This window comes from Plutella xylostella, chromosome 15 (genome assembly GCF_932276165.1).
Source record: "Plutella xylostella chromosome 15, ilPluXylo3.1, whole genome shotgun sequence".
NCBI lineage: Eukaryota > Metazoa > Arthropoda > Insecta > Lepidoptera > Plutellidae > Plutella > Plutella xylostella.
In genome coordinates this window covers 2441251-2462665 of record NC_063995.1, presented here as the reverse complement: position 1 = coordinate 2462665, position 21415 = coordinate 2441251, and the positions used below count along the sequence as shown (strand labels likewise).

The window sequence follows — 21415 nt, the reverse complement described above, 5'->3', positions numbered from 1 at the left end:
CCACCCCAGCATATAAACACTCCACTGGCGGGTGATAGATGAATCAAGTTAAGTACTTATATTTTATTGATAGATATTCAAACAATCTCTATAGGTCAAGTCACGTACAAAACTGCTTAACCTATAGAGATTGTTTGAACCCATATATCTTCCACCCATGAGTCTCAGGATCAAACTCTTGGCGCTGGGGTGGTATACCTATCCTATCTCTTTTGCTGACTGTACATGTTCATAGGTGAACCTGACTACGTACCTACGAACCTAATAGCCTGCAACTGGGTCGAATGCACATTATGAAATACATTCATGGAGGTTTCCTACCTTGCCTATGTCGATACCAATTTTAGGAAATACTTAAATAATTTCAAATACCCATTTAAGATTTAAATCACGTTTCGGAAATCCTTAACTTACTTTTACGTGTGGTGTGGGTACGAGTACATGCATAAATCCCTGACTGCAGGTACTAGTTATTATTCTGTGCTACAGGTTAGAAAAAATATTATAAATATGTTACACTAATTATTTTAAATGAAGCCTACATATAGTTTACCTAAGTATACAATACAGCCGACCCTATAACCACTGCACTGACCAAGGGCAATCCACCAATCAATAAAATACTCATAACTACTACCTAGTTAGGTACCTTATATAGTTCCGTGTGTGAAATTCCATCAAAGGCAATGAAAGAAGTACAGTTTCACTGTTTTAGTTTACTTATGGCTTCGGACCAAAGTGACCTAATATGTTCAGTTTTACCGTAACATACCGCTCTTAAGTGAGCATATTTAGCAAGTGTGAAGCTAACTGCCCGTGTGTTATTTTTGTACTGTTTCGATACCTACTTAGACTTGACTCTTCGTTAGAAAAAGTTCATTAAACGCACAAGTACCTATGTAGGTAAATACACTCACGGGCAATGAAAAAGTTCCACTCACAAAATGGCGATTCCAAACGAACCCAAATTTTTATAACATTTAATTTAAAATTTGAACAAACTATTACTGTTTTTAGTTGGTTATATCCTGATGCTCGGTTAAATGTACTTCAATGTTGCAGAAAGCATAATTAATCTAGACTTTTCCGTTTAGAGTAATTTGGTGCTTTTCTCAGTGGAACCTTTTCATTGCCCGTGAGTGTATAATTTTTAACCTATCATGTGTGATTTTTTAAATGTTTCTATGGGTTCTACCTTTTTTGGCCTAATATTTATTTGCCTAATCTCGTATTGCAAATAAATATTAATTTGCGTTTGGTCAAAGTCTCGTTTCGCCGAAAATCGTATGGCATAAATTTCGTTAAGTAAAAAGTTATATTGTTTAGCCTAATAATGGTATGGCCAAATCTTGAATTGTCTAATTATGCTATGACATAGGTTATATAAAAGTAATAATATTCGGGCTTTAACTTGGATGGGGTCTTAGCGCAACTGGTGCCTTGTATTGTTTTCTTGTATGTATGAAACGCTCCGCTCCGCTTCGCTGTGCTCCGCTTTACTTTTGACGAACATGTGCACCTAACACGCTCCTCCTCGCTTTGCTCGTCGTCGTACCTATCTTTAGGTTTCGGTCCCATGGGGTTTGTAATAATTAACTTTCAATATTTTGATAATTCAATATCGTGATCTTCAGGATGTAGGAGAAAAATACCACAATTTGTACATTTACAACATACTTAATATATTATTTATTAAGATAATATTATAAGAAACAAGATTATACTTATACGAACAATTTAGGCAAACGAGACTTACGTGTTTCAAGATTGTGCCAAAATAGTTTTATGCGCAACGAGTCTTATGTCACGTAAGACTTGTCAAAGTGATGATTCGACCAAAAAAGTTTAGACCTTACGAGTTATGCGAATCGAGTTTTGGGCAATAAAGATTAGGCGAGATGAGGGGAACCCGTTTCTATGAGAGGGACAGAACTATATGATATGATAGCAATTTGTAGTTGGGGTAACAAGTGTGTTACAATTTACCCCAAAATGTTTTCCCTGCCCTGCACTGCCAATATGAATAAATTGCCTATATCTTGAACTTCCCGTAAAACTAAATTCTACGTCCTCTTCTTTTATTATATCACTCATATACATTTTACGTAGATGTTACCTAGGTACACTAGGTAAGGCGTGATATTATTTAAATGTATCATCTCTGTTAGCGGCCTCTATAACAAAGTATCTTCCTTGAACTTGAACGTAAAATATTTCATCAACATTACATTATCTGCATGTTTTTAGTTTCATGCATATTCATGTTTAAGTATGTAGGTGAATGAGTAAGTTTTAGCCGTGACAAGCATAAAAAAATACTTAGGTATGTCACTATAGAGCTTCTACTATGTTATTGTATTTTTGACGTTTCCTTATGTCTGGTAAGCAAAGTAGGTTTTCCTTTGCAGTCGTCAAATATTGTATGGGATTTCGAATGTCTAAAAACCAATAATATACCTAATGGACAGAGTATAGTTTTGTATATTTCGACTTGACATAGAGATAAGTCATTGAAAATACTTAGTGGCCTTAGTGCAGGATAAAATACTAACTGCGTTCTTTTTTTAAAACACAATTAACAAGAACGTAAATAAATGTAGTCCTACAACTTTCAAGACCGTATTCAAACAGTAGCCGCCACTTCTACAACTCTACAACCGATAACTTACTCCTATTAGCATTCTATCTACGGAGCGGTTCGGCGCACTGAACTCTGTCTCGTAAACCGAATGTCTGCGGTTGTAATAAATTATTCAAGTGCAACGATTTCTCGACGAGATTCCTGCGCGGGCGCAGTCACAGCCGTCATCCTTGAATGGACAAGCGCTCGATTTCATATCGACCGGTTACCCCGCGCCAGCGCCGTTTGTAACGTCATACTCTGTTTGGACACCGACGCAATTATTTAAAAGTCAATATACATACAAAGGTTTGCATAACTAAATACCTTAATTACCCACTAAGTCAACAGCAAAGAAAACGTTGCCGTTGATCTCAGAACAACCGCTGTAACTAACCTATTTTAAATGTGCTAAGTTGAGTAATTTTATTCTTTCGCCTATTTCCTCAAGAGCATTAATTTACAAGAATGCTTACAGTGTTGCCTGCATCGATGCTCGGCTGCGTCAGTGCGTCTGACAGCTGACAGCTCGCATTGCGATGTGCAATACTGAACACAGTTATTGGTGAGGGAATATCTACTTTATCACAATCGATGAGGAACTAATTTCGTCCAAAGAAAATCTTGCCTCAAAGATGCCTCTATTTCATTAATATGTATAGGAATGCTTAAATCTGTCAACAGACGATTTTAATTTTTAGTGCGTTGCGTTGAGGCGTTGAAAGTATGCTTTTATATTTTTAATTTAAGATATACTTGCAAACATTTTGTGTAGTTTGTTATAAAATCGTTTATGGTACTTATTACTTACATGCTATATGGCAACGTGCGTTGTTAAAGTAACTTTTTAACTACCTTAATGTCTTTTATCCACTTAAGGCCCAGTTTCACAATGTTTGGTTAGTGGCTACCTGTGAGATAAAATACATGCTGTCATTCTCTGGTATTATTTTTTGTCAGTAACAGCATATATTTTATCCCACAGGTAGCCACTAACCAGACATTGTGAAACAACCCTTAATATTTTATTTTTATCTTCTCTTTTCCAGAACATGTACAGTTAAGTAACTCCTATACAATGAGTTTATTGGTAACAATGAAATCGTACGACGAAGCCATTTTGCGGCCACTTTGTTAAGGCATTGTTTCAAGGGGAATTCGATTATATCGGAAATCGTCTTGCCCCAGTTCCGAACATTCAGTGCTTTCTGTTTTGTTTAGTTCAATTAAATGTTTAACAACTGCGTCCCCAGTTCCAGTTCTTATAATTGATTAATTGCATGTTGAGATAAATTAACCATTTTCAAGACTATACAATACTAAGACAGTAGTAACAATAATAAACTTACTTACTTTAAAAAAACATTCTGTTTTGTAAGTTAACATACTTTACCTACCATGTTTTTAGTAATTTTCACTCAAATAAGCGTCGTTAATTTTTTGTTAACTTTAAAAAAAATGGTAGTTTTGAGACATTTTTATACCTGTTATTTTCTGTGTTCTTACACTATCAGTTCAAATAAATTCATTCATTACCCAATGTATTTACCTACATCATATCAGTGCTAAATAAACTATAGGTACGTAAACACGTTATCAATAAACAAACAGAAATTATCACTGGTGCCATAATTATCTTCACTGGCGCCATTTCCCCTTCATCTTATTTGAAGAGAGAACGGCATCAGCTGTTAGCCGGTTGCCATGGTTACCGCAGACCGTAAGTGCTCTACCATGACCGCGTAACGGTGTCGGCTGCTCGTGATGAAACGCGGCAAGAGGTAAAGAGTTTCGTAGGCTTTGCTGCATAATGCCTGAAAAAAAGGCTTTGCTGCGTAATTCTTGAAAAAATATATACATAGAGGAAACCATTATTTACCTACTTAAGTAAGGATAAGTTATTTGTTTTAGCTGAAGAAGCATAATAATATTATGAAGGTACACATTTTTATTATATGCAAGTACTTTGAAACCGTAAAACATAATAACTCAAATTATATCCATAACAACCTTTTTGTACAGGGCAACGTTCAAAATCGCACTATTGTGTTCAATTCTTATCTAAGCAGTAAAAAATCAAGTTATTTAAGGAATGCCACGCTGACGTTAAATTCCGATGGAAAGGTGCAGCGCCGCCTCCCACCTCACCCCAATCACTTGTCTGGGAAGAGGAAGTGAGTGATAAAAAAAACAAACCAAAGCACTTATTGCCGTTTTTACCTTATTCGGCCTGTTGAAGAAATGTGAACTCCTTTTTTGTGAGTGGAAGGTAGGAAATCCAATCTCCGAGAACCAGCTGGGTCGAGATTGCATTGATGGATGTCGCTAAATCTCGGTATTTATGAAATACTTTTTGGTAGAATTGGTGAAACCTTTTCGAACTGCTTTAAAACAATACTTAAGGATGGCTCAGCAACATGGGCACTACAATTACTAAGTATGTCTGTAAAATAATTGCCTGTAATTAATCTTTATTTTATATTCAAAGCAAAGATCTGCAAATATCTATACCTATATTATGAAATGTTCCCACTTGAATCAATGCATGAACAGAATCGTAACGTTTTCATTTTAGAGATTAACTTCACGTGTGCAGCTGATGAAATAATTACTGCGAGTAAAAACCGTATCGGTGGGCAATTTTTTTTAATGTGTGATGTTGTTTTTTACGCTGCAATTTGAAATAGACTGCGTCGAATGTCTAATTTAGATGGTATTGTTCTGCAATAACTGATCGATTGTAATTTATAATCCGGGTTTAGAAGTTATCGGTTTTTATTGCTAATGGGTAATGAAAGAAGTACAACATACTTACTGTATTCATTTTCAGTGTTATGTATTATATGTATGTAAGTAGTTATGTATTGTATAAAACAATGATATAAACAAACCAATTACATTTCCGGTAAGTAAGTAAGTGGTTTTGAGGAAGTTTTGAGGTCATGTTAGCGTCCTGCCTGCTGCGACGCTACGTAGTGTTTTTTTTCCTCAGTGGCGACGAGTGTTATGTATACATACGTTGTATGTTGTTTACGTATCATTGTATATGCTATCGTGATTTTATATTGGTTATTGTTGAAAAGATAATCATCACACATAAATTATGCTATGAATTCATAACATTTACCTACCTGCCTACTTATAATACGTAGACACTAAAACAGTAGGTGGTTATTTACAACTTAGCAATAAATAACAAAATGTCATTTGCAATCACGCGAACTCCAGTTTATCACTATGTTACCATGTTTGGATATTTACTTTATTGACTAAATCGGTTTTATTTTTTATTTAGATTTTATAATCCGGTCATTAACTTCAACAATCACTAAACATAGGCATTTACTTCAAATTATGATAATTAATGCAAAGAGATACGAGTATTTCGCCGGCATCTAGGTACCTAACTATATACAACATATTATTAAGTATTTATATCATTGAGTTATAATGTACAAGACCTATTAAACGCATTCAATAAAAAATAAAAATATCTAACAATTACATAATATGTTTTATTGAATGTTATACTCACCACTCTCACCAGAATAAAAACATTAAATTAGCATGTGCATAGATTTAACATCTCCTGCAAACCCCGACCTCGTGTGTTAGTTTTTACCCCGTGTGTGCGGGCCGTGTTATATTTTTCCCCAGCTCAATGAAAACGTAAATGTTTAGTATTATTGTTAGTACCTATAACCAATATTGATATTGTGGATCTCTGGCGCTGTCTCATAGTTTTACATTTAATTTGAATGAATTAGTTATACCAAATAGATATTATTAAAAAAATGATACACAAGAAGTAACAAATGCAATCGATTGTTTGCTCAACGAGGATTTTATAGAATTTTGGTGCCACTGAAAATATGGATTAATGATTCAGTAACTAATTTCTTCTCTTCAGTAACTTTACCTATTATAGACCCGGTACAATCAGCAAAAAAATGCAATACCAGTGGTTCAGTGGTCCAATGTTCGTAACGGTAAACATTTTATATTCAGGGTTCGAAGCTTGTATCTTGTGAATGTAATGTATGTGACACGAATTAAACTGTCTTGTGCATACTGTGGAATGTACGAGTACTCACGTGAACAAAATGGCAAATTTTTATGCCAACGGTAACCTCTGCCTAAAAAGTTATCTAAAAACATTATACATAAGGGTGAATTTCCCGCGGCCAAAATTTGCGTGGCATCAATGAAATCGGTACTAAAAAACAAAGTTCTAATTTTCTAATATTTTTTTCCGGTTATGTGGAATAGTAATCTATATGAAGCACTAAATATTTTATCAATAGGATTAATGGATACTTTACAAAAAAATATTAAACCTCCAAATCTTTCATTGCCGTGTTTGTCCCCAGGTCATCTCGTTTTGTATTATTCTTCATTGATGAAAAAATATTGAGTGTTTAGATTTAAACTTAGTTTCATTTGATACATTAATAGTTAAAGTATTGTTACGAAATACATTTATTCAAATAAATAAAGAATATAACGAACGGTAAGTGAAAATTCATGTGTCCCAGAACTACATTTCATCGCCGTGACCTAAACATGATCAAGGATATTGTTTTATCTATGAACTTGGGTCCCCCCCTCGGTGCGCTAATCTTTTTTTACAAGTGTTGCCTAACTACTCGACGTGGAAAGAGGTACACAGGTGTCCACGTTTTCGCGCTATAGTGAAAATTATATTTGTTTTTGGTCACTGGACATTTTTTCTTTCATCGCCGTGGATAGATATAACTTCTATAAAATTAAGTTTGTCTTCTTGAGTAAGCATTCAAAAGAAAGCATTTTGAAAATATTCATCTTATAAAGTGTTTGTTTCTTCGAATAGTAAATAGATTTTTTGTTATTTATATTTAATGGCTTGATTTTCATCGCCATGCTTTCATTTCCGTGGTTTCCGTGGCCAAAATTTGCTATGGCAATGAAAAAAAAGTCACGGCAATGAAAAAAATTTCATCGCCATGTCTTGTAAAATAATATGTATTCATTGCCGTGGCCTGGTTATTCATTTCCGTGGCCAGGTTATTCATTTCCGTGGCCAGGTTATTCATTTCCATGACATATGTTTTCATCGCCATAGTATGTACGATTAGGCAAATAAAAATATATTTACCATCTTTTGTAATACAGTTAATAATACCGATCACTGAAATTACCTACAGGACTTGTCAAATTACCTTTTTTTGCAGTTCGATAAAACGGGCGCGTATCGCGATGTATAAAAACTAACGGTCTTATTCATAAAAAAACCTTAAAGTAGGTTTACTGAGCTCAATAGTTACGGAACACATTAAGCCTATTTGAGGTTTCGTAAAAATCTCTATTCATAATAGTTCCGTAAACCTTCAGTAACTATAGTGATGCTAATAGATTTCACAGACCAAACATTTTGACATTTACCCTATTAAGTTGCCGGTCTGACGAAACCATAAACAAAAATAGCGAAAACTTTCATTCATTTATCAATCTCTATTATCTATGTTAGCCACGGCGCGGCACTTAAAAAAGTTTACGTTGGCTTAAAGGCGCAGTGGCCAAGCCAAAACCCACAAAAAAAATAATTATTTTTTTACGTTACCATGGCAACTTATTTTCAGCAAATATCAACTCACAACAAATGTCAAATCGTCAATAAAGCAGAACAGCTGTTGACCGGCCGCCATGTTTTTGTACAATAGGAGGCTTACGGAAGGTGTATAGTAGGGTCCAGCCAACTTTAGCATATCAAGGTTTTACGAATCAGTTGGAGAGTTTATGAATAAAGTTTTTTTGACATTTGCTTATAACAGGCCTATAGGTCTCCCGTAACTTTTTATGAATAAGACCGTAAATGTATAATTTATCATTAATAACAATCACAAAATAAGTATTATTATCGTCACAGGACTAAAGTTACCGACATAGCTGTCAAAATGTGCAAGCTTAGGCAGGTAGCCGGTAGTAGCTGGATTAGGAAGGCTGAGGACCGAGTGTTGTGGCGCTCCTTGGGAGAGACATATGTCCAGCAGTGGATGATTATAGGCTGATGATGATAAAATACATTTCATATTATTATATCAATTAAAATATACTTTCATTTAGCATAGAGCTCATAAAATATTCTATCATATCACGTAATCTGTGTAAAATCCATCAACATCCACAACACCATCAAAACCCCTAGCACCAAAACCTTAAGATAGGTGCGATAACAAGGAAAGCGAGGAGGAGCGGTTAAGTGCACATGCTGCGCCCCACTTCGCTGTTGACGAACATGTGCACCTAACTGCACCTATCTTTAGGTTTTCGTGCTTTTGGTGGTTTGTTCGGTGATTTGTAATTCAGCACAGATCATGTCACATCATAATATATTTTAAAATTAACAGTTCGTATACTGTATAATATTATCATCATCATCATCATCATCATCTCAGCCATAGGACGTCCACTGCTGAACATAGGCCTCCCCCAATGATTTCCACCTTGTCCGATCGGAGGCGGCCCGCATCCAGTGCCTCCCCGCGGCCGGTACGTGGTCTCCACTTGAGGACTCTTCTGCTCCACTGACCATCAGTCCTTCGAGCAATGTGTCCGGCCCACTGCCATTTCTGCCATTTGACTCGATAGGCCATGTCGGTTACTTTGGTTCTTCTACGGATCTCTTCATTTCTGATTCGATCACGTAGAGATACTCCGAGCATAGCCCTTTCCATAGCTCGCTGGGTGACTCCGAGCCTATTTAAGAGGCCTAAAGACCACGTCTCGGCACCGTAGCGTAGGTCATCACTGGCAACATGTATAATATTATACTTTATGACAATATAGATGTTATACTAGGTAAGGTTAATTATATGTTGTGAACGATATTAATGTGAAATTAAACATTTCGTTTTTATAAGTTGCAATACGAACCTCATAATACTACTTAAAGAATTCCATACTACATTCTTTATTATTTTATACATACTGTCGTTCTTTCTTTCGTTTCAATATCTATCCAAATATTTCTAACATACATAATCTGTCTAAGTTTGCGTTTCCCTCACAGTTTTTTTTTTATTGCAGTGGATTGATTCTTTCATATCCATAGCACAGTTCTTTCATTGCCGTGGACGTTAGTTTCATTGCCGTGGATGTTTTTTTCATTGCCGTGGACGCTTATTTCATTTCCGTGAACGCATGTGTCATCGCCGTGGCACGAAATTTTTGATCATCTGTATCTCGTTAAGTTTTTAACTTATCTGATAGCCATTAAGTAAGAACACTAACATTAACAAAAACTTTAATAAAAGCGCTTTTTCAATATAAAAAACCTAAAGATAAAAAAGTCCACGGAAATGAAGATTTTTTAGGACTTGTTGAAATCCACCCATAAGTAAGTAGTTAGTTGGTTTTGTTTGTTGTAGAGAAGTAGGTACTGTTCCTTGGTTTGTTGTTACGTACCTACCTAATCTTGTAAAGAGCTACCTTCTTTGTTAACATTATACTTTTTGTAACGGGTAGGTACACCGGCATCCACGACACAGGCCGAGCCTAGTGTGAAAGCCACCAAAATTCGTAAATTTGCTAACTCACACACTTTTAATTTAATTTAATAATATTGTACTTAGTAATTTAAATTATTCTAAGGTGTTACAATGAATATTTTTGATTTGATTTTTGACCTATTTAAGTGTACGGACAACACTAGCATTTTCTTTTAAGTAAGTCCCTAGTAGGTTTAAAGCTGGCTCGGCTACTCTACCTACGTGTTTATAAATTAACGCCATTGGTTGTTCTGCGATATGTACCTACCGTATGTGTATATAGTTGATACGTATAGTAAAGTAAGGCATGTAGTGTAGGTGTCCTCTGAAGCGTGGTTCCTGCCGGGCCGGTGTTACGTCACGCCACCTGACGACTGAGGGCAAACGCCCTAACCTCTACATGGAAAACAATGTTATAGTGTAGGGAACTCTACTAGTGGTAGAGGTAACTGAACTTGAGATTGCTATCTTCACAAGTTGATTTCATTAAACCTTATAACAAAATAAGGACTGCTTTACCGTTCTTTGTCGATAGAAAGTAGGGTGACCCTATAGTACTTACCTCTGTAATCTTGTGCTAGCTACTTGCAATTGCAACTAGCCAGCTTTCAGTTACAGACATGCCAGTTATTGCCAGTTTCAATACTCTATCTATTCGAATGCAGTTAAAATTACTATCATACAATTTTGACACATAAAAAGTTGCATTACGTCAAAATCGTATGAAAGTAACTGTCAGCTATCGATAGATAAACTTTTTGAAACTGGCAGTAGCAAATACATACTGTAGCTGGCACTTGCAAGGAGTGAGTTGCTTGTAGCTGGGTATGGTAGTGTGCAAGCTTAAATATGGGAGGGAAGGGTACGATAATTGTATGTCATTAGATATATGCCAGAATACGAACCTATTCATCCACATTGAGACTTGACACACATTGACTCCACACTCAATCAAATCCATAAGAAATCATGTTTATTTCCTCCGAGATTATTCTACTAGCGCCATCTATACAGAACTCAAGTATAATAATATTTTTATTATCATAAAAGTTAATTTTCATTTTCTTTGTCCACCAGGGGACGGCGGCAGCAACCATGCGCTGTACCTAGAGACGATAGTTGAGGAGACGAGCGATGACCTCCGCTCCGAACGATCCTCCGCCGCCACCTGGCTCTCCGACTCCGACGCCGACTCTGTCATACATGTGCGCGGGGGAGCGGGTAAATAATTAGTTCTTAATTTAATATAAGCTTTAAGTACCGACATTGGTTATTATATTTTTATTGGCACAAAACTAGTTAAATCTACAATAAATTACAGTTTTAGCGCCATCTAGCGTCGAGTAGCATTACTTAGTAGAAACTGAGTTAATAAAGTGCTAGCAGTAGTACATAATTTTAAAAGTAGAGGGCGGTATTAGACACTTTTACAAATCCAACGTTTGAGCTTTAGTCCAACATTTTTCTATTGTTGAGCCAGCTGTATATCAAAAATTTATACTAAAAATAGTTACTGTTGGATTCTGGATCGGATTCATAATAAGTTCACCGTTTGGCATTGGCACACCAATGATCAGATGACAGCTGTCAAAATTAAAACCGCTCTCAAAAAAGTTTCAAAAAAGTCTTAAGGGGATCCCTAAAGCTAAAATGCTAAAGTCGGCTTGATATACTTGATTAGATTGGAAAAACGGTGGCTTCTATCACATTGATAAAAATATATTTTGTAGCAGAGGGTATACTGAACATGTTAGTTGCTTATAAATTGGTGCAGGATTATAATAAGTATGTTAAAAAAAATTGCAAACACACCATGTCTTTTGCCATTTTTTGACTTATTATGAAAAAACCCTCGAAATCAGAGGGCCCATTTTCATGGAATCTTATATGTATGTGTAGGTAATTAAATTCTTAACAAAGTTACCTTAAAGAGTTGGATTTAATGGACCAGAAGTCAACTTTTTTTGCAAAAAACTAATAAATTCCGGTTTAAAAATGATGACACCGTGACAGATTTCAGATTTCTTCAGTCGTCGCCCTGGTGGCGGCCTGTTAGGAGCGATACCCACGCCATTTTATTTTTTATCAAATATTTCACAAAAACTGATTATATCAACAAATTATGACTACAAGTATTATAATACATATGCATTTGCTATGGAAAGTTAATTTTCTAATCATTTTAGATGCAGAAAAGCCGAAAATTCTTAGAAAACATTTCGCCTTTTCGATTTGTTTACATTTTTTACTATAGAGTTACAGATGCATAGATAAAGGTAAACATTGCACATAATGACACTTATTAGATTCTCCGAATAAGAACTATACGGTCAATGCAGTATGCCAAAGCGCGAGCCTGTTTATATTCTGAGGGGTAATTTATTTTATTTTAACGGTTGTGTATGGTAGGTAAGCTACACAATATACAGAGTGTTGAAAAGTAAGTTCATAATTTGTTTTATTTGAAACCAAAAACCGTAGTTAATTAAAAATATATATATTTTAAGATGTGGTAGTCTGTACACTACAGGTTGTTAAAAATAAGTAAGTATTTTTAAAAATTGAAGATCTAAAATTTACATAATTTTTTAAATCTATTTAACAAGCTTTGCAAAAAAGCGGTTAAGTGCGACTGTATCTCGCCATAAAAAAAATGAAATGTTTACTGTAGCTATGAATTTTATGCGTTACAAGTGGAATAAAATACCGCATAATATTATGTACAACTAGGTAAGTGCCTAGTTTTTAAAAAAAAACTCATAAGAAAATATTAAATACACAGGTTTTTTAACCCCTGAAGGAAATAGAGGGGTGTTATAAGTTTAAAGTAAGGGCTGAATTTTTTTTTAAATTAGGGTGATAGGTAATGTATATTTTTAATGATTTTTTCAAATAGATAAATGTTATACCATTTTTAAATTGCCATAAAATTACCTATAGTTATAGTTATAGAAAAGGGCAGGGCTACCAGTGCCCATTCGCCACTGCAACCTAAAAGATCTATAAATTATGACTCCCCATGCCGAGTCTCACTCTACAGGCCCAGGTCTTTTATAAACCTGATATTACCTATACAGGATGTTGCAAAAAGGGTATACTGTGCCGAAAGGGTTTGACTCAGGGGTTATTCTGAACAACTTTTGTTCTCCAAGTTTTGGAAATTCTCGAAAAATAAATTCGGTCTCTATAGTAAAAAGTCACGTGATCGAATAAGTTTCTATGTAAAAGGTTTTGTTACGTGAATTTTCAAAATTGTAGAAGAAAAGTGGATCAGAATGGCACCTAAATCCACTTTTGGCTAAGCTTTATACCCTTTTTTCAATACCTTGTATAAAATATCGTCAGCGTCACCTTAGATCGTAATCATCGTAACTCCTCGTGACCAAATTTTAGAGGAGACAAAAATACTGTTTTATTTGTAGTTCTAGTTGGCATACTACCCACCTAAAGTTTTTTTTAACTAGCCTAAAAATGATTTGTTTAGACAGTCTATCTTCCTGTTCAACCGCAGCCTGAGTGCCAGTGACTCAATGACTGAAAGGAGGCCATTAGTGCTCCTAAATAAATAAAGCAGGCCTGTAGATTATCTTTCAGTGTACCGACACATCTGATTGCTGTAAGAGCCTGATAAGCTCTTCGAACGAGTCATACCTCTGTGGTGGTACGGTTTCGACCTTTCGGACAGTCAGTTTGGCATCCGAAATGCGGATTCGAATAGTGGGTACAATACTTTGCGTTCGTTCACTGTCGGAGCAGGATAAGAACCACGGGCGAGTTGTTGCGCTGGCTGTTTGCTTAAAAATAGTAACCGCGTTCAACTCTATCCCCTAGAGGGCGTACCTTTAGGGCGGCTCTTGTATACCATCACTTGTCTTCTTATCTGCAGAAAATTGACAGAGGTCATACGTGTCTAACAAGTACATTAAGGATGCGAAAAGAGAGGGTTTGTTTTCACTGAAGAAGTTCAGTTGCGGAGTTCCACAGCGGTAGGTCTTGGACCCCTCTGCTGTGGAACTTGGCATACAACGCGGTCCTGCAAATCAAGCTCGCAAACGGCGTTAGCACAGTGCATTTTTCTAATGTCACACAGGTCGTGAGGTAGGCTGAGAGCCTCCTTCGGGGATGACATCCCAATGATTCATTACGAAAAAATTGCTGCAGCTGTGCTCGCCATGCAGTGCATGGGCTACTTCCGAATCTGGGGGGCTGTTGCAAAGGAGTCCGTTGCCTCTATACGGTACGGGTTCCGTGCGATCTATGATCCTTCCGGGAGCACCTGTCTTGTCAAGTCGAAGAGAATGGCTCGTATTCGACGCAACCTGCAGTACTGGTGGGATTGGTTGGAGGACAGGACAGCAGGAAGCTGCAGCAGCCGTCATGCTGTGATTCGACGCATAGATGCAAAAAAAAAAGTTGAAAGTAACTTCATGTTAATAAAATATTAGATCTTAATTTAACAACATAACATTGCAAAAAAAAATTAACATTGTTGAGTATGTTATTGTAATTTACTAAAGTAGTAATAAAAACAAAGGCTTATTGCATAGTTTTCGTTCACGTTCGCCTACATCGCACGTTGTATATATGAGAATAAAGGGTATAATTACTAAGTTTTCTTGTTTAAAAATCACGGTTTGGGGTTTAGAGGAAAACAAATGGTAAAATGCGGAATACTGTTTTTTTTTTTCGAATAAAGAGGAAAACATGTGAATTCAAAAAACGTTTCTATTGACACCAAAGAGTACTTTTCGCCGAGAAAAGTGGAGTTACAATGTTTGCGATCTAAAGTGATGATAGAACTAGAACTTATTTTTTCAGTTCACCTGCTGTTGAGTGAAATCGTAATTAGGTAAATGACTCCTTGACATGAAAATAACTTTTTTTTTATAATCGTTATAACAAAACCGTTTTTTTTAATACAGCAATATTTGTAGGTGTACTTACAGTGAGCAAAAGAGCGCAGCAAGGTGTAAATTTTTTGGTTTTTAAGAAACAAAAATATTATTTCTATCATATCCCAAATACACATAAGTACTTAAAAAAAAAAATACACACTCTCGCCTTGTACTAATGTACTCCCTTGCGGGGGTACTTACATGTTATTATTTTTCTGGTGACCTCCCCATATCCCTTTGCCAGCTACGTAACCTTTTGTGACACCCTGTATATGCAGAGTTCTGCAAACTACTGTTCTGCTTTTGAAACACCAAAAAAAAACAGGTCGTCTAACTAAAAGGTCACGTGACCAAAAAAATTTTTTATGAAGCAGCGTTTTTTTCATGAATATAAAAAATTACGTAGGATAAAAGTTTTTCAGAGTGACGCCTGAGTAACGCCCTTTCGGCTAACTATACTTTTTTTATTACACGGGGGCAGAGTTTAATACAACACCCTGAACTATTAAACTCTGATAATATTTTCGCGATTTTTTTACATTCTGATTTCATTTCCTGGCTTAGAAATAACATCAATAACATGCTGCACACGTAGGTTTCGGCATAGTATTAAACCCTTTTTGCAACAACCTGTATAAATATCGGCACGGGTACGACTTTATATATAATTAATTATTAAATATTAAAAATACTTTCAAATAAAAATAAATATTTTCGTATCACAAAACAATATTACTTACTTAGTATATTTTTAACAAAGTGGCATGTCTTCACTTTTATGTTTTCGAGTACTATGTTAAAATTTCATGTCATTGTCCGTAGAACGCCCCGCATACCTCAACCCCCCCTCACTAGATTTGACATAGCGATGCGCGATTATCACTTATATCAATAATCGAATACACCACTACCGCTACTCTCCATAATCGAATATCAAAGTAGCGATATACATATTACGATAATCGAATAAGCACCACTACTTCGATTATCGATTCGCACTTAACCGCTTCTTGTATTCGTAAATGCAAAAGTAGCGGTGGATGAGTACCACTACTTTTCGATTATCGATTATTTGCAACAATGTAATGATGAGTGAGACGAATGAAAGGGGCGCGGGCGTGGCAAGTTGAACACAGACGCGCCGGCGACGGTCAGCTATGGCGCCATCTACCAGGGCGCCGCTAAGACGGACACTAGGGTAGCCTGGGTACGGTTGAAACAATTTCAATAATATCGTCCACAATGTTGCCGTTTATAAGCCGAGCGATGATGAAGATATCTTATATAAGAGAGCGTGTTTCTACCTACCAAAAGGCATTGCCATTTTATTACCAGCTACGTTATTTTTTTAGTAAAACCAAATCGAAATAAAAAAAGAATTTGTTTCAACCGTCCCCATACCAGGGACGGTTGAAACAGTGACTGGGGTCAGTTGAAACATATGCAAATGATACAAAAATAATACATTTGAACAAGTTTTAATCATCATTTATTGTAATTCTTAATAATTATAGCATTTTAACATCAGTCTTCAATGTTTTAATAAACTTAACGATAACTTTAATCACAGTCTTCAATGTTTTAATAAAATTAACGATAACTTTAATCAGCCTTAACCTAACGTTCTCAGTGACAATATTAAAACTAAATATAATTAAAAAAAAACGTAGTTAACAAAAGCAACAGAACTAATAACACTTTTCAATTAAAATTAACCAAACAAAAATTCTCCGCAGCTGTCCGCAATGAATATCCTGCTTTTACATCTTCATAAGCGTTTTTGTGCTGCAACAAGTCGATCTGCGCCCTCAAAGTCTTCCTTACACGTACTCTCGGCATCTAAAAAATAAGAAAATAATATGAACTCATTGTTTCAACCGTACCCACAAATATCGTTTCAACCGTACCCAACCACTAATTTTTTACTAAAACGAACACACCTCCAAAACAAAATAACCTACACAACAACAAATTAGTGTTTCCGAACCCATAAAGTCTAGCAACAAAGTAGTAAAACACTTAAAACACAAATGCTAATATCAACGAAACAATTGGAAATAGAAAACAAAACAAAATACTTACTTTTGTCGAAAAAAATACAATGAGGCCACCTACACACGTGCACGGTGCGCGAAATGCGACGAAGCACTGTGATTCATGTCTGGACTCGCAAGCCGCGTCCCTCTCCCCTTGGACCCCTCGTCGTACCGCCCATAGTTTAGGAATTATTAGAGTTGTTTCAACCGTACCCTGTTTTAACCGTACCCAGGCTACCCTACTAGGGGTGGGAATATCGAATAATAACTAGGTTTTTAAACAATTATAAACCAAGTAATATCTGTGTAAGTAAGTACCTAAGGGATGTTTTAGCAGTGTTATATTATATATTAATTATTTGCCTAGTTTTTTTGTTTATAAATAGGTATAGATAGATAGAATATTCTTTATTTGTACACAAGAACAGATTTCAATATACTTATGTATAATATAGTAAAATAAAATTTATATGTAACTAGTTTCAATTGGTTTAGTTTTTTTATCGGACTATTTACAGCAATGCAGGGTTTATATTTTTACCGGTAAGTACTTATATTAGTTAGTTCATTCATCTATTCCTACAAACAACTTACCTACCATTATTTTGTGCAGTATACTTAATCAATGATGTTACATGTAAAAAGAGGGTCTTATAATAGTCAGGAATTTATAGTTAACTATGTGTGTGTCAAAGCAATAAATCAATGCATAATGTTTAAGTATAAATTAAGGTTAATGGTCCCTGCAATTGGTATTTCGGTTAGAGTCACCTGCCTGCGGGAAGTTCACTGATAAAGTTACACCCTGTATATGTTTAAAAAGTAGATTCCAATATATACTAGTGGCAGTGATATTGGTTTTCTTGAAAAGAACAATGTTTTTTTTAAACCACAAACCCCATCTCTATACAACACCTGAGTAAAAAAAAATTTAATTAGCGTCCCGCGCAAATTTGTAGCAGCGATGAATAAGTAGTAAATGAAAAAGTAGCGACGAATAAGTAGCGATACAAAAGTAGTGGTAAATGATTAGTAATACTCTAAAATGATAATCGAATAATCGAATGATTGTAATAATCGAATAATTAATGTAGTATCATTTATAATCGCGCATCGCTAATTTGACAGATTCTGATTTTCTTCCAGCTTTAGTGACAGCCTTAATTTAGATATTTGTATTAATTTGATGTGATGTGATGTGATGTGCAAGTGTGAATAAATGTTTATTGGGTGTTATCAGTTTGAAGTGGATGATTTAGTCTTCGATATCATAATGATACAGATGCTGTCGTATGATGAGACAGTTTTGGGAAGTTCTTTTGGATGGTTTCCAAACAACTATTCATAGTTAGGTAGTTATCTCCTCATTCTTATTCTTAATTTACTATTCAATGCTAGTTCAGTAGGAACAAGGTTAGTTCATAATTAGTTTTACTAGACCCACACACACGACAACGTTGCTCCTGCATCAGATGTAGTATGTTGATTTGAATATAGCCCGCTTTTCTAGACTGACAAGAGAAATCTCTGCCAGCGAGGAATCTTATGAAATGTTAGGTCGGAGAAATGTGTATGTAGAAGGAGCACTTGGTCCATCAGGGTCGGAGTGCGACAGCGAGTCTGAGCGCGAGTGGGCGTGCCCGGCCAAGCGGCGGCGGCGCGAGCGCGCGGCGTCCCCCGGCAGCGCGGGCTCGCTGTCCCGCTCCTCCAGCCTCGCGCAGTTCGAGTCCCTCGAGCGGACCTGCGCCGCGCCCGCCTCGCCCAGCCTGTCGCCCGACTCGCTGGAGTCGCCGCCCGCCTCGCCGCCGCCGCCGCTGCGCAAGCCCGCGCCCGCGCACCTCTCCGCCGAGAACCTCAGTGAGGACAGCGGCTACTGCGAGCGCGCGCGCCGCCCGCCGCCCGCGCCGCGCCCGACCGAAATAGAGCGCGCGCGCTCGCCGGGGGCGGCCGGCAGCGCGCCGTGCCTCGCCGCCCGCCCGCCCAGTGCCCCGCGCCGCCCCGCGCGCGCCGCCTCGCTGCCCGCCGACCTGCATCTGTGCCCCGAGCCGCGTCGCCGCGCCGACCACGCCGCGCGCTTCCGCCAGGCCTTCCACGTGAGCGACAGCCTCACCGTGAGCGTGGCCGACCTCACCGCGCTGGACTACCGCGGGCCGCGGCGCCCGCGCCTGCCGCCGCCGCCGCCGCCGCGCGCGCCGCCCGCCCCGCCGCCCGCGCGCGATGTGGTCACCCCCGCCCGCGAGCCCAGCGCCGGCTCCGACTCCACCACCGAGTCGGAGCGCGCCTTCGCCCTCGAGATGGAGGCGACGGCGCGGCGCCTGGACGAGTGTGCGCGGCGCGCGCTGGCCGGCAGCGAGCACTACGACCGCGAGCTGTCCCGGCTCACGGCGCAGCGCCTGCGCGCGTCCTGGGGCGCCTGGGACGACGTGCTGGACGAGCTGCGGCGCCGCGCCTCGCCCCCCGCCTCCCCGCGCGCCTCCCCCGAGCCCGCCTTCACGCGGCCGCCGCGGCGCACCGGGGACGCGCGCGTGCGCTCCACGCCGGAGCTGCGCGGGCGCGCCTCGCCGCCGCGGGAGACCTCCGAGGAGCTGCGCGCCTCGCTGCAGCACGTGGCGCCCCCCGCGCCCCGCGCGCCGCCCCGCGCCGTCTCCTCCGGCTCGCGCGTCACCTTCTCCCCCGTGGTGGCGGAGGTGAGCTGGCGCGAGGCCACCCCGAGCACCGCCGCGAGCGAGACGCCCTCCGCGAGCACGAGCGCGAGCGACGACGCGAGCGACGCGGAGGTGGTGGTGGTGGAGGGGGGGCCGGGAGCGCCGGCGCGCGCGCCCGCAGACCGCGCCGCCGCCGCCGCCATGCAGGACGCGCCCGCGCGCGCGCCGAGGGGCCGCATCGCCGGCTTCCTCTCGCGATTCGCGAACTTCCGTTTCTCGGGACGCAAGGGTGAGAAGAAGACGCGGAGCGCAGGCGCGAGCACGCGCGCGGCCGGGGCGGGGGCGCCGGCGGCAGACGCGGGGCAGGCGGAGCGCGCGGCGGTGGCCGGCCCCGAGCCGCCCTACGTGCGCATCCCGCTGAGAGCCTCGGGCGCCCCGGCGGCGGCGGGCGCGCGCGGCGCCCCCCCGCGCCCGCCGCGCCCGCCCGCACCCCCGCGCGCGCCCGGCGTGCTGGAGACGGACGTGGACACGCAGCGCACGGTGCTGCACGCGCGCAGCCTGCTGGCCCTGGCGCCGCCGCTGCGCCCCGCGCGCCCGCACAAGTCCATGGAGTTCCTGCTCGACAAGGAGAGTGCAGAAGCGATACAGGTCAGTCCTTGCCTCTTGCTAACTATTACACCTAATTAATAACACTTTCTATTGTAAACCTTCATTGATTAATTCGCGACAGTCGGTCGCGGTGTGCAATGTTTACAAACAGCGCGGTCGATCGCCGGCCCCGCGCTGGCGACACTTCAACCGCTCCTATCGTATATCCTATAATAATAAAACATCATCGCCGCACTAATCAGCCGCGTCCCATTCAGTCGCATCTGAGCCCGACAGATCGTTAAACAGACGGTGAAAGTGTGAAGTTTATCACAATAGATAGGTGGGCGTGTCCCGGTAACATACAGATCGCCGCAAGTGAAATAAAATATATTTTGTTAATCTATCAGCGAGCGGCTGTTATCTAAACGGCATGAGCGCGGCCTACTGAAGCTAACAAGCGACGCAACGACCGCTCTAAACTATACCATATGTTGCTATTACGGCGTATTCTATGAATTCCCAGTAGACCGAACGCTTGTCTTGCCTAGTACCTACTAGCTGTTTCCCACACACGCCACTCGCATCGAGGCTGCGAGGTGAGAGTGCACACACATCACACGTCTGCCCTCAGATAATATATTCGACACACCTATTGTTTTGGTCCTCAATTTAGATGCATAAAGCACGTAGAAATTGTCGCCGAAACATAAAAGCGCGGCTTTAACAGAGCAAAACTGTGACATTGGTTAATGATAACTGTAAACGTAAAGTACATGTCATATAATGTAGTACTTTTGATCTACATACAGCCGTAGCCGTTAGCTATGCTAGTAGAAACGAGGTACAACATACGTGTGGACTATGAATATAATGTCACTTGGTTCGTAGGTACGTTTCTTTTAACTTACTTACCCTGAATAGATAAAATAAACACAGGTTTTTACTAGGTATTGTTGCACTACTTAATTTACTATTGTTGTAAACTGATAAACGATTTCCTTTTAGCAGCGATAACTGAGCTACTCCAATCTATGAACCATTTGCTAACTGAACTACAGGTAGGTAGTACCTAGGTACTATATGTATTATACTTACTAAGTCT

The 21415-nt window shown here is 39.5% G+C and overlaps 1 protein-coding gene and 1 long non-coding RNA gene across 3 annotated transcripts in view; one reads left to right on the top strand and one right to left on the bottom strand.

The window, feature by feature from the left end:
• The window catches only part of LOC105386573 (serine/arginine repetitive matrix protein 2), a 76911-nt gene that overhangs the window by 17357 nt on the left and 38139 nt on the right, over nucleotides 1–21415 (top strand). For both annotated transcript variants that reach the window (XM_038107744.2, XM_038107743.2), the window contains exons 2-3: nucleotides 11224–11367; nucleotides 18677–20370. In XM_038107744.2, coding sequence (XP_037963672.2) covers nucleotides 11224–11367; nucleotides 18677–20370 — 1838 coding nt within the window. The remainder of the gene's footprint in view (nucleotides 1–11223; nucleotides 11368–18676; nucleotides 20371–21415) is intronic.
• Nucleotides 16514–17323, bottom strand: LOC125489626. Its single transcript, XR_007267101.1, has 2 exons — nucleotides 17124–17323; nucleotides 16514–16880 (listed from the first exon to the last, which is right to left on the bottom strand). It is a non-coding gene; the product is annotated as an uncharacterized LOC125489626 (long non-coding RNA).